General features: G+C 37.4%; 1 protein-coding gene across 4 annotated transcripts in view; it reads left to right on the plus strand.

Moving 5' to 3' along the window:
* EIF2A (eukaryotic translation initiation factor 2A) overlaps positions 1–23,245 on the plus strand; it is a 42,605-nt gene that overhangs the window by 10,533 nt on the left and 8,827 nt on the right. For 3 of the 4 annotated variants that reach the window (XR_014824177.1, XR_014824176.1, XM_021069600.2), the window contains exons 3-11: positions 4,662–4,736; positions 8,116–8,234; positions 10,191–10,290; positions 10,644–10,726; positions 14,274–14,347; positions 14,498–14,642; positions 14,842–14,958; positions 18,450–19,021; positions 21,409–21,522. Coding sequence is in view for 2 of the 4 variants with exons in the window: in XM_021069600.2 (XP_020925259.1) it covers positions 4,662–4,736; positions 8,116–8,234; positions 10,191–10,290; positions 10,644–10,726; positions 14,274–14,347; positions 14,498–14,642; positions 14,842–14,958; positions 18,450–19,021; positions 21,409–21,522 (1,399 nt within the window). In the remaining 2 variants the exon portion in view is untranslated. The remainder of the gene's footprint in view (positions 1–4,661; positions 4,737–8,115; positions 8,235–10,190; positions 10,291–10,643; positions 10,727–14,273; positions 14,348–14,497; positions 14,643–14,841; positions 14,959–18,449; positions 19,022–21,408; positions 21,523–23,245) is intronic. The other variant, XM_021069601.2, reaches the window with a different exon arrangement.

Below are 23,245 nucleotides of genomic sequence, written 5' to 3' on the forward strand. Positions count from 1 at the left end.
GGATCCAGTGTTGCTGAAGCTGTTGGGTAGGTTGCAGCTGAGACTCAGTTTCAGTCCCTGGCCCGGGAACTCCATATGCCGAAAGTGCAGCCAAAAAAGAAGAATCACCACAAGAATTAAGACATGTCAAATATATAAATACTCCCTAAAAAATCCTCCTCCCTGCCAAATTTTATTGGACAGCATTGGAAATTGATGGGTCCTTGTTCATTACTTTGAAAATTGATAAAGAAATAATCAAGCATTTATGTTGCCTTTCCCATACAAACTGTTTTTCAGAGTAAGCTAATTTTTGATGAGGAAAACTTCTTTATAGAACAGTAATAAATACAGGAGGAATTATGAGATTAGATAATAACTATTTCACAATCCTAAAGAAGTCATATCTCAGTGGTTCTCAAACTTCTGCATTTATCAGAATATCTTATGAGCTTGTTAAAACACAGGTTGCTGGAATTCTCTGGTGCTCAGCAAGTTAAGGATCTGGTCACTGCTGTGGCACAGGTTTGATCCCTCGCTCGAGAATTTCTGCATGCTATGAGCTCAGCCAGGAGTAACAAAACAAAACACAGGTTACTGTTGCCTCTTCAGATTTTCTGATTCATTAGATCTGGGCCGGGCCCCAAGAATTAGAATTTTTATAAGTTCCCAGCTAATGCTGATGCTGCAAGTCTGGGACCACATTTTGAGAACAACTGATCTAGGCAAGTGATCATTAAAAGGTACTGGAACTGGGGAGTTCCCTAATGGTCTAGTGATTAGGACTCAGCACTTTGAATACTTAAGCCTGTGTTCAACCCCTGCATCAAGCCACCGCATGCTACAGTCAAAAAAAAAAAGAAAAAAAAAGAGGTAAAAAAGATGCTGAAACTGTTAGATGAACTGTTGATAGGGAATTTTATAATCAGGCTGACATCGTCTGACTCTTTTGACCATTTTTTTTTATTAGACCTAGTTCTTTAGAACCTTGTTACAGGAAATATGGTCCCAAGACCAGCCATATTGGCATCACTTTGAGCCAGTTCAGAAAAATAACGTATCAGGTTATTGAATCAAAATCTGTATTTTACCCAGATACTCAGCGATTTGTATGCACAATAATATATGAAAAGTACCACTTTTGGAAGATGAGAGTCTATGTTTAAGCTTTTGTGCTGCACTTCATTGGGTTGTGCAATCTCAAGGCAGCAGGATTGAGGGGGAAAAGGGAATGAGACAAGGAAGAAGAGGAAGCAAAAATAGGGTGGGGTGCCCTGGCCCCAGATTCACAAAATACAGCCAGGTTGCTTGATCATGCAAAATCTCTCCAGAGAGATTATATAGAAGAACTGTGCCTCAGAACAGTCTGTTGTGAAGAGGATGGGCCTGCAGCCAGAGCCTCTTTTACCCTGTTCAGGTTGAATCTGATGCCAGTGCTTCTCTTCCTGTACTGCAATAGGCATAATGGAAGCCATGCTGACATGTGGCCCTCATTCCTGGCCTCTCTGAGACAACCAGTGATCTTAGGAGATGAGGTGGCCAGGTCGCTTCATTGAATAGCTGGCACCTGGGATCAGGAAGGATCAGGTGAGAGTGAGGAGGCGTATAATGAGTCAGTACAACCTCAGCATCACTAAGAGTAGAACAAGAAGACTTTACGTGTCAGCTGGTGAGTTGCAGTAGGAACTACATGGTATTTGCCTTCTGTGAAGATTTTTAAAAACCTGATTCTAATCAAGCTTTTAAATGAATGATTCTTAAATTTGGCTGCACATTAGAATAACCTGAGGAGCTCCTAAAAGACAGATACCAAATACTGGGTATTAAATGATAGTGGGGGAAATGTTGTTAATTTCATGAGTTTAAGTGGCATGGTGGTGGTTATGCTTTTTAAAAATGCTAATCAGTTAGAGATACATACGAAAGTTAGAATAAAATAATAGACATCTGGTTTTGCTTTAAAATATCCTTGCATTAAATATAAAAGTAGAGAGTAGGTTAAAGAAAATATTCCCTGAGTTAATAATTATTTTAAGCTTAGTGGTAGGTGCATGGGTGGGTTATATTTTTGTGCATATTTGACAGTTTTCATTTAAAAGATGGTAGCAGAAGGAAATAAACAAAATTTTCCTATTGCCAAAATTAAGAAAAGAATTGAAGTCTGGGAGTCTCCATCATGGCTCAGTGGTTAATGAGTCTGACTAGCATCCATGAGGATGCAGTTTCCATCCCTGGCCTGCTCAGTGGGTTAAGGATCCAGCGTTGCCATGAGCTGTGATGTAGGTCTCAGATGCAGCTCAGATCCCGCTTTGCCATGGCTATAGTGTAGGCCAGCAGGTACAGCTCCAATTCGACCCCTAGCCTGGGAATCTCTACATGCCGCAGGTGTGGCCCTAAAAAAGCCAAAAAAAAAAAAAAATTTCAATTCCAGATACTATAGTTTAGGAAGCTTGCCTTCATCCTTTTTTTTTTTTTTTTTTTTTTTTTTTTGGTCTTTTTTGCCATTTCTTGGGCCGCTCCCGAGGCATATGGAGATTCCCAGGCTAGGGGTCGAATTGGAGCTGTACCTGCTGGCCTACACCAGAGCCACAGCAACACGGGATCTGAGCCGCATCTGCAACCTACACCACAGCTCACGGCAACGCCGGATCGTCAACCCACTGAGCAAGGGCAGGGACCGAACCCGCAACCTCATGGTTCCTAGTCGGATTCATTAACCACTGCGCCACGACGGGAACTCTGTGCCTTCATTCTTAACCATAATTCTAGAATGAGTCATTAGAGTCAAAATGAACTTGGTAAGAACAAATGATTTCGAGTTTATCTCATTTCCCTTCTGAGTAGAATTTCCATACATATCAGAATAGTACTATAAACATGATTTTAGCATATTATCTGAAATGAGAAAACTTTTGGTTGAATGATGATAGTGACAGAAATGTCATTAGTCGAGCTGTGAAGTCAGTTGATTAATGAGTTGATTTTAGTTTGAGGGAAGGACTATTGGTGAGCCACAGGAGCTTGTTGAGAGGTCTTTCAATGTTCTTATAATTAATCTCAGTGATAGCTTAGAATGATGTTTTATAGTTTATACATACATCTATAAGGAATGACATATTTTGAAAAGGGAAAATGAAGTTATAAGTAGATCTCAGTAAGCCGGAATAATAGGCCAAAACCTGAGTAGGATTTTATTTATTTATTTATTTATTTTCATTTATTTTGTCTTTTTAGGGCTGCACCCACAGCATATGGAAGTTCCCAGGCTAGGAGTCGAATCAGAGCTGTAGCCACTGGTCTGTACCACAGCCACAGCAATGCTAGATCTGAGCCGTGTCTGCCACCTAACTCACAGCCCACTGCAATGCCGGATCCTTAATCCACTGAACGAGATCAGGGATTGAACCTGCATCCTCATGGATGCCAGTCAGATTTGTTTCTGCTGAGCCACTACGGGAACTCCTTGAGTAGGATTTTTTTTTAAATAATTGTAAAATTCTCCCTCAAGTGTCAGAAATGAGTTGCACAAGTACAGGATGGAGGACAAGTTGGTCATAGTGGCTATTGTAAAAGAGAGAAAAACAATGTTTCAGTAACTACACACTGAGGATAAGCTACCATTATTGTGTGATTGCAGAAACGCAAATGTCATCTTCAAATGAATTAATGCAAAGATAGTATCCAGTTTAGGAGCGGTGTATTGGTCAGTTCTCAGTGTTATTATTTAACAGTTCAAATAATTTATTAGCCACAGAGTTCTGATCTGATGTGACTACATGTAAGGACATCTGCCTGTACACACCCACACACATTTCTGTTTGGGTCTTCATTATCACTGGGAGAGCGATATAGTACTTAAAGTTTTGATTATTTGATAGAAGATTGCTAAGAAGTCCAATTTCCACAGGTCAGTTTTGTTTTTCTCTTTTTAGGGCCACACCCGCGGCATATGGAGGTTCCCAGGCCTGGGGGTGGAATAGGAGCTGTAGCTGCCGGCCTATAGCACAGCTCATGGCAATGTGGATTCTTAACCCACTGAGGGAGGCCAGGGATCAAACCTGTGTCCTTATGGATACTAGTCAGGTTCGTTTCCACTGAGTCATGATGGGAACTCCTCCGGAGGTTAGTTTTTATTCAGAATCCTGTGTCCACATTTATTTTAATGTGAAGATTCTCTTATTTTTATTATACTTTTTCTGTCTCTATACATGAGAAATTGATGAAAGGTCTTTGTCCTTCAAACCAGGGGTACTTATTGGCCACTTGAGGTATTTTATCCACCATTGTTTTGTTATGCAGGTAGTTTGGGAAATTCTTCACAAAGCCTCTGTTGAAATTCTTCAGCCCTCTCAAGATCAGCACTGATAGCAACTTCCATATTCACTTACATTTTGGGGTTTTTACACAAATTAGTTATTCACCCAAGAGGGCTCTCTTTCTTATTCAACAAGATTGATTGATTTGTTGGTATAAAATCATTTTCCAGCCTTCTTTACAGTGGTAGTTGGCACTGCATTTTAAGAGAGACAAAGTATTTTGGTATACTAAAGCATTTTAGAATTATTTTCTAAATTTTGTGAGTCTCAGTCATTAAATTGGTAGTAAAATTTTGAATTTTTAACCGGATTTTTGGAAAAGTGTTAATGCTTATTAATTTAAACTTTTTTTCTTATCATTTTCAGAGAATCTGGGAAAAACTGCAAAGCTTATACCTTTAGTAAGGATGGGACCTTATTTGCCTGGGGCAATGGAGAAAGGTTAGTGTTCATTTATGTAACGTTTTATGTGTGTGCAATGAATAAAAAATATGATTGTTTTATTGGAATAACATGGTTTCAGATATCATCAAATAAAGTCCATCTTTTAATGTCTTGATGCAGTTAGGAATTCTCTTCAACATAACTTCCAGAGAATATCGCCAAAGTTGTTAGTTTCTGTTTATGTGCCATGACATGTTTCAGTTCTATAGTTACTTAGAAGTGAAAAGTAACATATGAAAAAAGGCAAGTAAGGAATTTCTGCCATGTTGTATTTGGTTAAGAACCCAACTGCATCAGCTTGGATTGCTACAGAAGTGCAAACTCCATCTCTGGCCCAATGCAGTGGTTCAATCCAGCATTGCTGCAGCTATGGTTTCCAATTCAACCCCTGGCCTGGGAACTTCAAAAGGCAATTAATTTAATGCAGAAGAAAATGAGAGGTTTTTTTTTTAAATAGTACTCTAATTATTAGTTTCTTAAGTTCTGCACTAACGCTTAAGAGAATAATTCTCTTTGGTATTTATCTTAGATACTTTATATCTTTGCTGTCCAAATAGTAACAACTTAATGTACTTAACATACTTAATGCTATTAGTTTTATTGTAACACCATATCATCTAAGTATAAATATTCAAATGTATAGTCTATATTATATAAAATAATCAGATTACAAATTGGTCTTTGAAAAAAATAAGTATTTTAAGTATTTTGATTCAGTTCTTATAATTTCCACTTAGAGAACCAATTCTTTTTTTTTTTTTTTTTTTTTTTTGGTCTTTTTTTTTGTCCTTTAGGGTTGTACCTGCGGCACATGGAGGTTCCCAGGCTAGGGGTCTAAACGAAGCTGTAGCCGCTGGCTTATACCACAGCCACAGCAATGCGGCATCCGAGCTGTGTCTGCAACCTGCACCACAGCTCACAGCAATGCTGGATCCTTAACCCAGGGATCGAACCTGCGTCCTCATGGATGCTAGTCGGGTTCGTTAACCGCTGAGCCACAACGGGAACTCCTGAAAACCAGTTCTTTTCGATTTTCCATAGTCACTGTATTTCAGTTCATAGAACCAGGAAAATGCCTGAATATTTGTTGCTTGGTTTGAAGTTGTTTTTGCTGTTATTTTTAGCTAGATATAATATCTTAGTTCTTTTAAAAGGGAAAAAAATGCACATATCAATTTGGAAAGTACATGTAAAATATTTCTTACCCAGTGGTAATATATTCGAAGGTTTTTCAACTATTAGGTCAGATTGGATTAAATACTTTTCTTTCTTTCTTTTTTTTTTAATGGCCACATCTATGGCATATGGAAGTTCCCAGGCCAGGGATTGAATCTGAGCTGCAGCTGCCACCCACCCCATAGCTGTGGCAGTGCTGGCTCCTCTAACCCCCTGCACCAAGCCAGGGATCAAACGCTTTCTGAAGCGACCTGAGCCACTGCAGTCAGGTTCTTAACCTACTACACCACAACAGGAACTCTTAGCTTAGAGTTTATTAAGTCTGTTTTCACTGTGACAGTTAATTATTTTATATATCATATCTCCACTTTGCTTTCTGTTGGATTCAACTCATTTCTTTTAATATGTCCCACATGTTGTGTCCATCTTTTTACTTATTTTTAATTTTTTTTTTTTTTTTTGTCTTTTTTGTCTTTTTAGGGCCGCACCTGCAGCATATGGAGATTCCTAGGCTAGGGGTCTAATTGGAGCTGTGCCTGCCAGCCTACGCCAGAGCCACAGAAATGCCAGATCCAAGCTGCATCTGCAACCTACACGACAGCTCACTGCAACGCCGGATCCTTAACCCACTGAGAGTGACCAGGGATCGAACCTGCAACCTCATGGTTCCTAGTTGGATTTGTTTCCGCTGTGCCACGATAGGAACTCTGTGTCCATCTTTTTAAAAGATATTTTTTTATACCTGGTTTCCTTAAGGTGCTGTGGCCACAACAATACATATTATTCCTGTGGCAAGAGAAACATATTGAGGTCTTTGCTGAGTTCATGGTTAAGTTAGAAGCTGTAACTGATTTTTCCTTAAATTAAGTGCTTTTTAAAATTAAAATATGGATTTCCCTGGTGGTCTAGTGGTTAGGACTCAGCACTTTCACTGTTGTGGCCTGGGTTTAATTCCTGGTCTAGGAACTGAGATCCCATATCAAGCTGCTGCATGCTGTGGCCAAAAAAAATTTTTTTTTTAAATAAACTCCCTTCATTAAACTAAGTGTAACTATTAAAGGTTATCAACAACAAAAATAAATCTTCATGTAATTCTAAAATATGTCATTTATAAGTTGTGAAGAATCTACAGTTGTAAGCATGTGCATGTGTTTTTAAACAATATTCAGTAATTGTTTATTCTTAACAGTTTCTGTTTATCATAACTCATTGTCCTCAAACTTTAGTTGAACAGTTTTTGTTTGTTTTTAGCAATTTGGTCTAAACAAGTTTCAAAGCTTTGCTCTGGCATTTCTGATCTTGGCAAGTTAACAAATCATTTAATTTTTCTAAGCTTCAGTTTTACCATTTGTAAAATGGAGATGATAATACCCATCTTATCAGGCTGTTGTGGGAATTAAATGAGAAAATGTATGTAAAGTGGTTAAACCAGAACATGGTACATATAAACCATCCCCCAAAATAGAAATTGCTTTTTTTTATACAATTGTTGTTATTTTTGTCATTACTGTACCATGATAATTCTTACAGCAGTATCTTTTGGGTATTGCTTCTGAGATTTTAATAGACATCAAAAATCTCCTTACATTTCCATTTACTCAAATTAAAAAATATACTTTTCAGAGTTTTTATTATGGCTTAGCGGGCTAGAAATCTGACTAGTATCCATGAGGATGCAGGTTTGATTCCTGGTCTCACTCAGTGGGTTAAGGATCTGGCGTTGCCACAAATTGCAGATCCAGTGTTGCTGTGGCTGTGGCATAGGCCGGCAGCTGTAGCTCCAATTCCACAACTAGCCCAGGAACCTCCACATGCCGTAGGTGTGGCCCTAAAAAGAAAAAAAAATACATGTATGCTTTTCATTTTCTCTTGAGTTTTAGCTTGTTTATAGGTTTGCTCTGTGTTCACTTAAAGCTCTGTTGTTTCCTTTTCAGCTGAAAGTGGTATCATATGTTGTGTCCTTCTGCTAATTCTATGTTATTTCCCATCACCAGGATTATATAGGGACCTTTTGGTAAAATGTACACTTTTTTAAGTTAAAGTGTTTATTGGATATTTCTAGAACTAGCTGAAAATTGATTTTTATGAAAAATGAACACTTTTAGAGTGATCTGTATTTGAAAAGAAGTATGAATGTTTTGGTTAGTGCTGGCTATTGTGAAATAACATTCATTGCTGAAGTAATCTCTTTTAAAACCAGAATAAATGTCATCAATGTCACTACCAAGGAACTACTGCACTCCTTCGACCTTCCAAAGGCAGTTTGCCTTGAATTCTCACCAAAAAACACTATCCTGGCAACATGGCAGCCTTACACTAGTGAGTATTTTCTAATTATGAAAATATTCTTTTTTTTTTAAACATAAACTATTATTTTTATTTATTTATTTATTTATTTTTTTTGTCTTTTTGCCGTTTCTTGGGCCGCTCCCGTGGCATATGGAGGTTCCCAGGCTAGGGGTCGAATCGGAGCTGTAGCCACCAGCCTACACCAGAGCCACAGCAACGCGGGATCCGAGCCACGTCTGCGACCTACACAACAGCTCACTGCAATGCCGGATCGTTAACCCACTGAGAAAGGGCAGGGATCAAACCCACAACCTCTTGGTTCCCAGTCAGATTCGTTAACCACTGCGCCACGACAGGAACTCCCATGAAAATATTCTGACAAGACCAATTCAATTCAGTGAGGGGAAAAAAAGAGAAGGTTTATAACTTTATAAGAAAGTAATTAATTGGAATTCTCATTCTGGCTCAGTGCGTTAAGAACCTGACTAGTATCCATGAGGATGCAGGTTTGATTCCTGGCCTCACTCAGTGGGTTAAGGATCTGACATTGCTGCAAGCTGCTGCATAGGTCACAGATGTGGCTCGAGGATCCAGTATTGCTGTGGCTGTGGCATGGGCTGGCAGTTGCAGCTCCAATTTGACCCCTACCCTGGGAACTTCCGTATGCTGCAGGTGTGGCCCTAAGGAGAAAGGGAGAAAAAGCTCAAGGGAAAATTTAGAAAGTAAATAACCACTGGATATAGATCTCAAAAATTAAAAGTAATAATGACCTTTAAAATAAAAAAAGTTTTATCTAATCATTTTAAAAGAAAGAAGTACAGTAGACATGGCATCTGAGAAATGTGTTTGGTATGACAAAGAGTGGGAAATGGTGTGCCATTTCTAACACATTTAAAGATATATATGTTATTATGAACATTTCATATGGCTGTGCTTCGTAGATAAGTAATAAAATACTGGGCACTGATATAGGGGCTTATTTTAAGGAACATTTTATGTTTTTTTTTTTTTTTTTTTTTTTTATTAAATTTTATTTTCCCACTGTACAGCAAGGGGGTCAGGTTATCCTTACATGTATACATTACAATTACAGTTTTTCCCCCACCATTTCTTCTGTTGCAACATGAGTATCTAGACATAGTTCTCAATGCTATTCAGCGGGATCTCCTTGTAAATCTATTCTACGTTGTGACTGATAAGCCCAAGCTCCCGATCCCTCCCACTCCCTCCCCCTCCCATCAGGCAACCACAAGTCTCTTCTCCAATTAAGGAACATTTTATAATAATGTGGATACTGTTGAATAAATACGTGATAATAATTCATTGTTGGGTTATAAACTTCCTGAGTTTGTTCTTTCAAGATGGGTGAATTCTGGGAGTTCCTGTTGCGGTTCAGTGGTAACAAACCCGACTAGTATCCATGAGGATGCAGGTTTGATCCCTGGCCTCGCTCAGTGGGTTAAAGGATCTGGTATTGCAGTGAGCTTCTGTGTAGGCTGCAGACGGAGCTCAAATCCCTGATTGCTGTGTGTCTGTGGCGCAGGCTGGTGGCTATAGTTCCCATTCGACCCCTAGCCTGGGAACTTCCATATGCCGCAGGTGCAGCCCTAAAAAGCAAAAAAAAAAAAAAAAAGATGTATGGATTCTAATAAAATCTAATAAATCTTATTTTATAGACACAACTTTTATAATAAAAAGTTTAATCCATTTAACAGCAAACCATGTCAAACAATAAATCTCTTAAGTATTCTTTAAAACTGTAGTAATTAACTCATTTCAGAAATAGTGAGCTGCTCAGACAGCTATCCCATTGTCATGGCTTTAGCAGTGAATGCTTAAATCCATAATTAAAGCTAGAGGGCAAAGTTGACTTAAAGCAACTCTTTTACTTGGTCTTTGTAATCTTGTTCAAATTTTTTCTAAGAACAAAATCTTTTTACTAGTGTTAGGAGACAATTACTGCAAAAAACCTTTTTTTTCTGGCAGCTTCTAAAGATGGCGCAGCTGGGATACCCAACCTACAACTTTATGACATGAAAACTGGGACATGTTTGAAGTCTTTCATCCAGAAAAAAATGCAAAATTGGTAAATAAATGCTTGAAAATACTAATTATCTTAAAATATTTTCAACCTCTTTGTTATATATTATTAGTTTCTCTGATACTGATTTGGGAAATAACTTAGTTCAAAATCTAGATCCTGAAGGATTTTGTATGTAGGAATGTAATAGAGTAAAAATTTGATCTTTCTTTTGTTTAGTATTTGAATAGAAATAGTTTTCTATTACATATGCTGACGAAAACTATTAGTAACTGATTTGGCATCATATTTATAAGTATTTTTCCTTAAATACTAAGCATATCACAAACTTTAACATGTTAACATATGATGTTACATTCTATTTAAAATTTTTTGTGTGTTCTTTATTTTCATTGTAGGTGTCCATCCTGGTCAGAAGATGAAACTCTTTGTGCCCGAAATGTTAACAATGAAGTTCACTTCTTTGAAAACAACAATTTTAGTATGGAAAGATTTATGAAATAATTTTATTATTTACTATAAATATGTACAGTTTTTATTGCCTTATATGGCATCATAGGATTCTCCTAAATACTGTTAATATATTAACAATAGCTACTATAGTAATTCATTTGAATAACTAAATCTAAATGCTAGTAAAATTTTATAACACAAAGATTTTCTTTTATAGTATATTTTTACGGAGTTCCCATTGTGGCGCAGCAGAAATGAATCCGACTAGGAAACCATGAGGTTTCGGGTTCGATCCCTGGCCTTACTTATTGTGTTAAGGATCCAGTGTTGCCGTGAGCTGTGGTGTAATTAGCAGATACAGCTCCAATCTGACATTGCTGTGGCTGTGGCATAGGCTGGCAGCTGTAGCTCCAATTGGACCCCTAGCCTGGGAACCTCCATATGCCACAAGTGCAGACCTAAAAAGCAATATGGATATATAGATATATAGATATATATTTTTTTACTCTCTAATAATTACTGTTCACTTTAGACATTTGAATACCTCTGAGTTTAGTTGTTATTGAAATTCTGTGATACAGATTTTTATTGTGTAGAATTTCAAACACAAAAGTAGACACCTAGTCCCAATAACCATCAGCCCATTACCAGCTCTTCTGCATCTGTATCTTTCTACCTACCATCTCTTTCACTCTGCTAAAGCAAATCATTGACATCATATAACTTTTACCTGTAAATATTTCAGTATATCTCTCTGAAGATGAGGGCTCTTAACTTTTTAAAAAACTCAGGATCACATTACAATTGATTGACTATTGATAGATCTTTTAAGTTTCTTTAAGCTGTAGGTTTTCTCTCAATTCTTTCTTTCTCCTTTGCAATTTTTTATTTAAGAAACAAGGTTACCTGTCTTACATATATTCCCATAGTTTGAATTTTGCTACTGTATTCCATTCTGTAATTAACTATTTGGATCTGGGGTTGGTCAACTTCAAGTTCTTTTTTGGCAAGATAAGGGCAAGAGTACATTATAAGGCAGGGAGTTCCCATTGTGGCTCAGCGGGTTAAGAACCCAACTAGTATACATGAGGATGCAGGTTCGATCACTGGCCTGGCTCAGTGAGTTATGGATCCAGTGTTGCCATGAGCTGTGGTGTAGGTCACAGACGTGGCTCGGATCCCACATTGCTGTGGTGTAGGCCGGTGGCTACAGCTCCAATTTGACCCCTAGCCTGGGAGCTTCCATGTGCCGTGGGTGCAGCTAAAAAGACAAAAATAAACATTATAAGGAGGTATTCAAATCTTTTATTAAGAAGCGCCTAATGTCTCATTGTCTTTAATCTTGTGTGGTTAACTAGCATTAATGTTCAATGCCTCAATCCATTATTTCATGAGTGGTTTCAAACTGGTGCTATCATAGCTGTACTACTACTACTTTTTTTTTTTTTTTTTTTTTTGGTCTTTTTAGGGCCACACCCGAGGCATATGGAGGTTCCCAGTCTGGGGGTCCAGTCGGAGCTGTAGCTGCAAGCCTATACCACAGCCATGGCAATACTAGATCCGAACCGCATCTTCGACCTACACCATAGCTCACAGCAATGCCAGATCCTTAACCCACTGAGCAAGGCCAGGGATCGAACCCGCAACCTCATGGTTCCTAGTTGGATTCGTGAACCACTGCGCCATGACGGGAACTCCGATTACTGACAAATTTAAAGAAAAAAGATTTGCATTTCCTTTTGTCCTTAGAGTACTCCATTGCTGACTATACACTTTTCAGTACAGATGATCTCCAAATTACAATGGTTTGACTAAAAATTTTTCAACTTATAATGATGTGAAAGTGATATATATCAGTAGAAATCATCCTTTTTTTTTTTTTGTCTTTTGTCCTTTTAGGACCACACCCACAGCATATGGAGGTTCCCAGGCTAGGGGTCTAATCGGAGCTGTTGCTGTCAGCCTACGCCACATCCACAGCAATGCAGGATCTGAGCCACCAACCTACACCAGGATCACCTACAACGCAGGATCTGAGTCTGCAACCTACACCACAGCTCACAGCAACACCAGGTCATTAACCCACTGAGAGAAGCCAGGAATCAAACCGGCAACCTCATGGTTCCTAGTCAGATTCGTTTCTGCTGCACCATGATGGGAACTCCCTAGAAATCGTCCTTTGAATTTTGATCTTTTCATGGACTAGCAATATGCTGTACAGTACTCTCTCTTGATGCTAGGCTGCAGCAGTGAGCCACAGCTCCCAGTTAGTCACATGATCATAAAAGTCAATGGTTGATACACTTTTAACCATTCTGGATCCACACAACCATTATGTTTTTCACTTTCAATTCAGTATTCAATAGATTACATGAGATATTCAACATGAGATAATAAATAAAGCCTATTTATTATCAAATAGGCTTTGTGTTAAATGATTTTTCTCAGCTGTAAACTAATGTGTTTTGCTGAGTGCATTTAAGTTAGGGTAAGTTAGGGTGTGATATTCAGTAGGTTAGGTATATTAAGTACATTTTACTTTTTTTTCCCCCTAATTTTATGGCTGTACCTGCAGCATTTGGAAGTTCCAGGCCAGGGATTGAATCCTAGCCCCAGCTGTGACATATGCACCTCAACAGCAACCTGAGCCACTGCAGTTGGATTCTTAACCCACTGCACCACAATAGAAGCTCCAAGTGCATTTTCAGCTTATGATATTTTCAATTTAAAAGTGGGTTTATCAGAATGTAATCTCATTGTAAGTTGAGAAAATAGAATGGGAATTGGTAACTGCTTCATAATTACCAAAGATAGCATGGCAGACTGATTTTGAGCACTGGCCACACAATCATTGTAGCTGTACACTTCATTATCCTGCCTTTAAGATTATTTCTACCCCACTGATTTGGGGTTATCTTGCTTGTTTATCTTACTCCCCATTTTATGAGTATACTAAAAGAAGAGGGCTGCCAGTTTAGCAGTTTGATGTGCTACCTTTTAACAGCTCTTTATCTCTGAATTTGAGCAACAAAAGGGTAATAGCTTTTGGTCCCATTAACTAGGAGAGCAGTATTGTTCATAGCATGATTTCTGACTACCTGGCACAGAGTAAGAACTGAATACATATCAGCCATTATTACTGTTGTTATTATTATCATTGTGGTTATGTTAAGGAATTTTCATATCCACATTCTACAGTACATATCTACATTCTGCTACACTTTATAGCAGCAGGCAAAGGTCATCTCTCTCACCTAATGAACTCTAATACTACTTTATCTCAGAGGTTTAAGAGAAGAGAACTGATATTTATTTAATACCTACCATGTGCCTGGCACTGTGCACTAGGAGTTAGGTATGTAACCCCATTACTTGTCCAAGGTCACATAGTTAGTAGTGACTGAGAGGGAATTCAAGCACAGGTCTGTCTTGCTCCCACCCCATTTTTTTTCCACTGTGTTTTTGCCTCACCTGTATGAGATTTCAGTGAGCTTTTTTGTGTAGAGTTAATGTAATGCATTCAGAATTTGACATGATATTAGCTTCTCTCATTAATACCATTTACTTTTTTTTAGACACAATTGCAAATAAATTGCACTTGAAAAAAATTAATGATTTTGTATTATCACCTGGACCCCAGCCCTACAAGGTAATCACTAATGTTTTTGTTTATTCTTGTGCAATATTATGAGGTTAAACATTTTCCTAGTTTTTAGTTTAAGAGTCCATAAATTGAGCAAAGCATCTTAGTTTATATGCTTAAAAAAATTAACTAATGATTTATGTCTGTGTATCTTAGGTGGCTGTCTATGTTCCAGGGAGTAAGGGTGCACCTTCATTTGTTAGATTGTATCAGTACCCCAACTTTGATGGACCTCATGCAGCTTTAGCCAATAAAAGTTTCTTTAAGGCTGATAAGGTTACAATGCTATGGAATAAAAAAGGTATGATAAGTATATTTTTACCTCACATTTTTTTCTCAAGCATTAATTTAGACTGGTATTACTTTGAATATAGAAAAAAAGAATATCAATGCTTATTTAATGAAATTTTACATATGCTCTGCTACATTTTTTAATATCATTCTTATCACCATTGTGTTAATTTGTGTCTTAAACCAAATTAAAGTTTTTACTCTTACAGCTACTGCTGTGTTGGTCATAGCTAGTACAGAAGTTGACAAGACAGGAGCGTCCTACTATGGGGAACAAACACTGCACTACATTGCAACAAATGGAGAAAGTGCTGTGGTGCAATTACGTGAGTATTCCAGCAGTCTTCCTTGGATAGAATCAGTGATTGATAGTAAAAAAAATACTGTGCCATGAAAATGATATAATCTAAATCCTTGATTGAGTGATGAAACAGACATATTTTAAAAACCTTTAAGATAAAATTCCTCTTAATTAAGAAACTTAAAGTCATCCCCAAAACATACCTTATTTTGATAGAATCCAATTAATTAATTTAGTTATGCCAGCACTTTAGTAGGGAACCTGATGAGTGAGAAAATTCCACTGTAGTAGCTCTTTGGGGGCTTAATATGTTATGCCAGCAGGTTGGGCACCATCTTCAGAACTGAAGAATGTTACCACTTCATCTTTGGTTTTAATGAGTTAATTGTAAGGTAATAAAGTTTAAAAAATCTGGCAACTCCATAATTTTTTAAATTTGCAATTGAATATGTAAGGTTAAGGTGATCTGTCTTTTATTTTTGTTTGTGTGTGTGTGTGTGTGTGTTTTTTTTTTTTTTTTTTTTTTTTTTGTCTTTTTAGGGCTCCACCACGCATATGAAAGTTCCTAGGCAAGGGGTCAGATTGGAACTACAGGTGCTGGCCTGTGCCACAGCAATGTGGGATCCAAGGCGTGTTATATGTATCACAGCTCACGGCATCACTGGATCCTTAACCTACTGATCAAGGCCAGGGATTGAACCCACATCCTCATGGATACTAGTTGGATTCATTTCTGCTGCGCCACAACAGGAACTCCTGATCTTTTTTTTTTTAAATATATTTCCATTGAAGTTAGGAAAACAAGGATGACCCTCCTTTCCACTACTATTAACATTCTGAAAGACCTAGTCAGTGTAACTGATCAAGAGAATAAATATACAGTTTTGAAAGGCGAAAACCGAATCATCTCTGCTCCTACAGATGAAGTCACAGTATAAACAGCAGCCTCTTAAAAAGCGTAATGGAAGGAAAGATTCCATATACAGCAACAAAAAGCAAGAAATATGTAGGAAGAACATTTTAAAACTTCTGAGGGGTGGAGTTCCCATCGTGGAGCAGTAGTTAACGAATCCAACTAGGAACCATGAGGTCGCGGGTTCGATCCCTGGCCTTGCTCAGTGGGTTAAGGATCCGGCATTGCCATGAGCTGTGGTGTGGGTTTCAGATGCGGCTTGGATCCTGCGTTGCTGCGGCTCTGGCATAGGCCGGTGGCTACAGCTCTGATTAGACCCCTAGCCTGGGAACCTCCATATATGCTGTGGGAGGCAGCCCTAGAAAAGGCAAAAAGACAAAAAAAAAAAACCAAAAAACTTCTGAGGGGCAAACCATAACCTTTAGTAAGAATTTTAAAAAGATGATTCTCTCTGAATTTATCTAAAAATTAAATTAAAATGCGAGTATATTTTCTTTTTTATAACTAGATAATCTGGTTCTGAAGTTGCTATTGAAAGATAAACATGTAAAGACTAGTATCCATGAGGGTGCAGATTTGATCCCTGGCCTCGCTAAGTGAGGTAAGGGTCTGGCATTGCCGTGAACTGTGTTATAGGTCAGAGATACAACTCGGATCTGGCGTTGTTGTGGCGTTGGCATAGGCCGGCAGCTGCAGCTCCAATCTGATCCCTAGCCTGGGAACTTCCATATGCTGCAGGTATAGCCCTAAAAAGACCCCCCCAAAAATTGACATGTTATAAAGTCAGCATTTGAACCAATGGGGGAATATATTGGTTATTTAATATATGCCTTGGGGACAGTTGGCTAGCTTTATTATTGCTAGTTATCATTGCTAGTTCTTTACCAAAACAAGTTCCATTTGGGCCAAAAAATTATACCTAAAACTACAGAACTAGAAGACAATATGGGAGCATTTTTGTCTTTTTTTTTTTTTTTTTTTTTTTTTTTTTCCGTCTTTTAGGGCCACACTCTCGGCGTATGGAGGTTCCCAGGCTAGGAGTTCAGTTGGAGCTGTAGCTGCCCACCTACACCACAGCCACAGCAATGCAGGATCCAAGCCGCGTCTGCGACCTACACCACAGCTCACAGCAATGACAGATCCTTGACCCACTGAGCAAGGCCAAGGATCAAACCCATGTCCTCATGGATGCTAGTAGGGTTGTTAACCGCTGAGCCACGACAGAAACTCCCTTGGGAGAATTTTTTTCTAATCTTAAAATATAAAAAGACTTTCTAAACAAGGAGGAGCATCAAGGGAAAGTGATAAATTTGAGTATATGAAATTATAGATTTCTACATTAGCGGAAGAAAAGAGTCCATAAATTAAGCAAAGCAAGCAAAAAATTTGGTGAAAAGCTTTTTTTAGATAGACAAGGGATGAGTATCAGAAAAGTTGAATTTTGTTACTATATCGAGTATCATAATAAAGTACCAGTAATTGGAAAGAAAAATAGGTATAGGAAAGTAAAAAATAGTCCACAGAAAAAGAAATGAAATTGTGTATATTAAAAGGTACTTAGCTTATAATAAAGGAAAACAAGATACAATTTTTCACTTAGGTTGGCAAAGATAAAAATAGGAAACAGTATGAATGAGAGTGAGGGGGAAATCTTTGCTATCAAAAACTATTGACAGTGTGTGAATTGGTACAACCTCTTTGAAGGGCATTTAGGTTGTACATTATCAAGAAAACGTGTATGCCCTTTTACCAGGTAGTTTCTCTCCCACAGATGTATTTGTGTACATTTACAGTGGAGAGTAAAAAGCAAGGTTTGTAATGGAATAAAGTGCAGTTGAGTGAGGCAGAGCTTAATGTTTTTATAGGGAAACATTTCCAAGATAGAGTATTAAATAGAACAACAAAGATTTAAAACTTTGTTTTGTGAGCGTGTATGTATTTAAGAGAGAGATGCCTAATTTCTACAAAAATGTTTCAAAAGAATATGCAAGAAATATAACAGAATGTAGCCTTTGTGTACAAGGCCTTATTTTTGTGGCACATCTTTTTATACAGTTTGTATTTTTATTATTGTATGCATGTATTATCTCTTCTAAGAAAAACTATTTTATTAATAGTAACTATATGTCTTTTATGAGCCCACATTGCCAAAATCTGTTAAAAAATAAGATTAATTAGGGGTTCTTAAATAAATTTACTTATTTCTAATTTTTTTGAACTTTATTTATCTAAATTTATAATTATACATCAATCACTGTAGCATTTATGCAAATTTAATTTTAATGTGCCTCGAAGTTTTTGGATTTTTTATTTATTTATTTTTTTTTTTTTGGCTACACCTGTGGCATATGGAAGCTCCCGGGCCAAGGACTGAATTCAAGCTTCAGCTTCCACCCACACTGCAGCTGTGGCAACATGAGATCCTTAACAGTGGGAACTCCTGGATTTTTTTTTTTTTTCTTTTTAGTGCCACACCCACTGTGAATTTTTTTTATTTTATTGTTTGACATGTTTATGAGTGCTTTATGATTATAACTTGTGCTAGTAAATGTTCCTACATGCAATTCTTTATCACTAATTTGGATTTTATGTACTTTTTCCAGCAAAAAATGGCCCCATTTATGATGTAGTTTGGAATTCTAGTTCTACTGAGTTTTGTGCTGTTTATGGCTTCATGCCAGCCAAAGCAACAATTTTCAACCTGAAATGTGATCCTGTGTTTGACTTTGGAACTGGTCCTCGTAATGCAGCCTACTACAGCCCTCATGGACATATATTAGTACTAGCTGGATTTGGAAATCTAAGAGGACAAATGGAAGTGTGGGATGTTAAAAACTACAAACTTATTTCTAAACCAGTGGCCTCTGATTCTACATATTTTGCTTGGTGCCCAGATGGTGAGCATATTTTAACAGCCACATGTGCTCCCAGATTACGTGTTAATAATGGGTACAAGATTTGGCATTATACTGGCTCTGTCCTGCACAAGTATGATGTACCATCAAATGCAGAATTATGGCAAGTTTCTTGGCAGCCATTCCTAGATGGAATCTTTCCAGAAAAATCGATAACTTACCAAGCAGTTCCAAGTGATGTACCCAGTGAAGAACCTAAAGTTGCAACAGCTTACAGACCCCCGGCTTTAAGAAATAAACCAGTCACTAATTCCAAACTGGTAAGTAAAGTTTTACTGCTTTGGTAGGAGAAGGTTCTTCAGTGTGTAGAGTTCTCTAGATCTTTTTCTCAGGCATGTTCTCGTGTTACTTAATATCTGATTGCAGTATATGAATTCTAGGGTAGAAATTGTGGAGGACCTACTGCTTTAATAAAGATGGTGAACAGCTCATATTGTTCTATTGACAAGGTAGTTAATGTAAACATCTCTGGAAAAGATAACGGTATGATTTACTGGCTGTAGACTGTGGTCTTAAATTCAAATGCCTGGCAGGCTAGGCTGGTAGTGTAAGACAATGGTGAGTGAGAGAGAGCATGCCCTTTTTAAAAGCCATGGCAACTCTACAGCAGTGGTAAGCTGTGTAAGATAGCACAAGAGGAAGAAATTCTAAATTAGTATATATTTTTATTCTCTGATCAACAAAACTAGTTTCTTTTGGTTGAGGGAGGGAGCAGAATTAATGTAGAAAGATAATTCTTGGAAAATGGTGAAAAAAAATAGGTAAGAATTTCTTAAAACCAAATTTTTTTTTTTAACATTTAAGATTTCTTGAGTTCTCATGCAAATTTGTCTGTTCACACACAACTCTAATGTGTGCAATAGTTAATGTATCTGCTAAGATAAAAATCTCTTTATGGGAGTTTCCATTGTGGCTCAGCAAATTAAAAACCCGACATAGTGTTGGCGAGGATGTGGGTTCAAGCCTTAGCCTCGCCCAGTGGGTTAAGGATCATCATTAACGCAAGCTGCGGCATATGTCGCAAATGCGGCTTGGATACCATTGTGGCTGTGGCTGTGGTGTAAGCCAGTGGCTGCAGCTCCGATTCAACCCCAGCCCAGAAACTGCCATATGCTGCAGGTGTGGGCTTAAAAAAAATTTTTCTTTTTTTCTTTTTTATTTTTTTATTTTATTTTTTTTGTCTTTTTGCTATTTCTTTGGGCCGCTCCCACGGCATATGGAGGTTCCCAGGCTAGGGGTCCAATCGGAGCTGTAGCCACTGGCCTATGCCAGAGCCACAGCAACGCGGGATCTGAGCCGCGTCTGCAACCTACACCACAGCTCACGGCAACGCCGGATCGTTAACCCACTGAGCAAGGGCAGGGACCGAACCCGCAACCTCATGGTTCCTAGTCAGCTTCGTTAACCACTGCGCCACGACGGGAACTCCAAAATTTCTTTTTTTAAAATCACTATGATTTCTTACTTATTCTTCTGTATCTAAAATGTTTGAGCCCTGCCCCTTTGATTATACCATTTATAAGTACAATACAGATCTGAGACCTAGTACTCAAGAAACTTCATGGAGAGCTGGTCCTTTTGATGTGCTAAGTATGATAGTCTAAGAGACAATTAATTTTAACATAATAGCAGTATAGAGAGAAATCAATAAGTAGATGAATCTTATAAGGAGTTGTAGTGCCATTACTTATAGTATATGTTGCCTAAAGCTACTCTGGAGATAGCTTTATTGAAATACAATTTACATATAAAATTGTAAGATATTTAAAGTATATCATGGTGATTTGATATACATTGAAAAGTTGCCCCCATCTAATTAATTAACACATCCATCACCTCACATATTTATCTTTTTTTTTTTTTTTGCTAAGAACATTTGAATTCTACTCTTTGAGAATTTCAGTCACACACTTATACAATACATTGTTATCAAGTTTAGTTACTTCACCGTGTTTTACATTAGATCCTTCTTAATCCTATAAATGATTCACCCCTTTTCTGTTGTTGAATGTAGTTGATAGCTATATAAATATCTGATGATGAAAATGATTGTTTATTTTCATTATGTAGTCTGACAAGTCATTTAGTTTTTTAAAGACTTCTTATGTTAATTCTGGATTTATAATTATGTAGTTACTCCTTCTTATTCAATTTATTTTCCTATTATCTGTTCTGGTTTTTCCATTTGCTTTTATTTTTAAATCTTCTAACCTCTGATTTTGTAATAGTAGAGATCTAGCAAGTGGTTCTTTGTGCAGAGAAAATAAATGAGGTAGCTGGTTTTCTGTTGGTAGTAGTCAGATCCAAAAGGGCCACAGAAGCTATTGTTAGTACCTAATTTCATAAAATTAATGTATCAGTGGTAATACTAATAAAAATTCCATTTTTTAAACAAAAATAAAATAAATTTTGCCAGCACTTATATAATTGAAAGGTATCATGTATCAACTAATAGGAAGATCCTCATTAAATCCATCTTGACAGTTGAAGTTTGCTTAACCACAAGAGTTTGGAAATATTCTTTGCCAGTGAACTTAAATTTGATAAAGTAAGTTTTTCCCATATTAGCAAAATTGTGTAATTTGTTGTATATGTTTTTAAAAACATGGACTCTATTTCAAAATCATTTATTTTACATTTTCCATAGCATGAGGAGGAACCACCACAGAATATGAAACCACAACCAGGAAATGAGAAACCGTTATCAAAAACTGCCCTTAAAAATCAAAGGAAGCATGAGGCTAAGAAAGCTGCAAAGCAGGTACATGAGGCACTTATCTTTTCAAAACAAAACAAACTAAACCAGTTTAAATTAACTCTATGCCTTACATGTTAAAGAATCATAGTCCCAAAAACTTGACTGTTATGCTGTAAAATATAATTAGAGTTAAATTGCCAGATTCTCTCTCTTTTATGTTTGCCTATAAATTTCTAAGTAGTCTTATATATATTTATAAGGTGGGGGACCTAAGAAACTGGAACTTAAAACCTGAAAATTTATTGGGGTTATATAGTGTATTACTTGCAGCAGACCCTTTTGGTGGAGGCTGTGTGAGGTAGTATAGTGTGCTCTCTTCAAAGCATATATTTGTTTTGAGGTGTTTTTGTTTTTGTTTTTTTGCTTTTTATGGCTGCACTCATGGCAGATGGAAGTTCCCAGGCTAGGAGTCAAATTGGCTCTGTAGCTGCCAGCCTACACCACAGCCACAGCAATGTGGGATCTGAGCCATGTCTGCGACCTACACCCCAGCTCTCGGCAACGCCAGTTCCTTAACCCACTGAGCAAGGCCAGAGATCAAACCTGCATCCTCATAGTTCCTAGTTGGGTTTGTTAACTGCTGAGCCACAAGGGAACTCCAAAGAATGTATTTGTTAAGAGAGACCAAAAACTACATGCCTTGAATTCCCGGGTGGCCTAGTGGTTAAAGATCTGTCGTTGTCACTGCTGTGGCTTTGGTTTGATTCCTGGTCCAGGAATTTCTGTATGCTGCAGGTGCAACCAAAAAAAGAAAAGAAATTGCATGACTATAAAGCCAATTTATCACTTACTATGTTACTAGAGGAAATTATTCAACAGGGAATCTAAACACCAGAAACACTCAAACAATGCAGTTGTTCTAAAATAATTTTTTATTAGTTGGTAATTGAAAAACCACACCCACATAATAAACAAGTAAATTGTGGTGGTAATGGCTTATGGTAATAGTGAGATCAGCTGGTCTGGAAATATCCAGTTAGTAAAGTCATGGTAACCACATTTTTCAGATTCAGACAATTCAGTCTTGCCTATTAATACTTGAATTTTGACAGTTCTAGGTTACTTATATGTTTCAGTAGGCAGTTACTATTTTAAGGTATAGAATTTCATTATGCAACCATATTCTGATAAAATCTGGGCTTTTAAAATGGGTGTGCTCTTTTGTAGTTAATACACTTCCATCTCTAGAAATATCTTCAAATAGGTCAGGCTTAGGTCATTCCAAGTAAAATGATCTAGTCCATGTCTTAGACTTGTATAAAAACAGGACTCAGCCTTTCATCGGAATGGGTAGAGACCCCTGCTGCCCCAAATATTACAGGTTGGTTGGTAGTATCCTTATAACCACTGGTAGCGAAGGTTCCTTTTTTGGTTTTGTTCCAGCCAATAATTTCAGGAATAATTAAAAAATAAAAATGGTAAAGTGTTCAATATGATGATATGACGTAGGTATGCATTGTGAAAGAATTCCTACAGTGAAGTTAATTAATACATTCATCATTTTACATATTTACTTCTGGGGGATGAAAGCACTTAAATTGTGCTCAGTAGCAGATTTCAGTTACTATATTCCATTTAATATATAAAGTCGCTGTATTATACAGGAGATCCTCAGACTTATTCATTTTGTAATGGAAAGTTTGTACCCCTTTACCAACCTCTCCCCATTTCTCCCCTATATCCTTGGTCCTTGCAACCGCTATTGTACTCTCTGTTTCTATGAGTT

The sequence above is a fragment of the Sus scrofa genome, chromosome 13, assembly GCF_054392235.1.
Source record: "Sus scrofa isolate SSC_HxYL_T2T_F1_AM1 chromosome 13, Sscrofa_HxYL_maternal_Yorkshire_Landrace_v2.0, whole genome shotgun sequence".
In the NCBI taxonomy this organism is placed as follows: Eukaryota; Metazoa; Chordata; class Mammalia; order Artiodactyla; family Suidae; genus Sus; species Sus scrofa.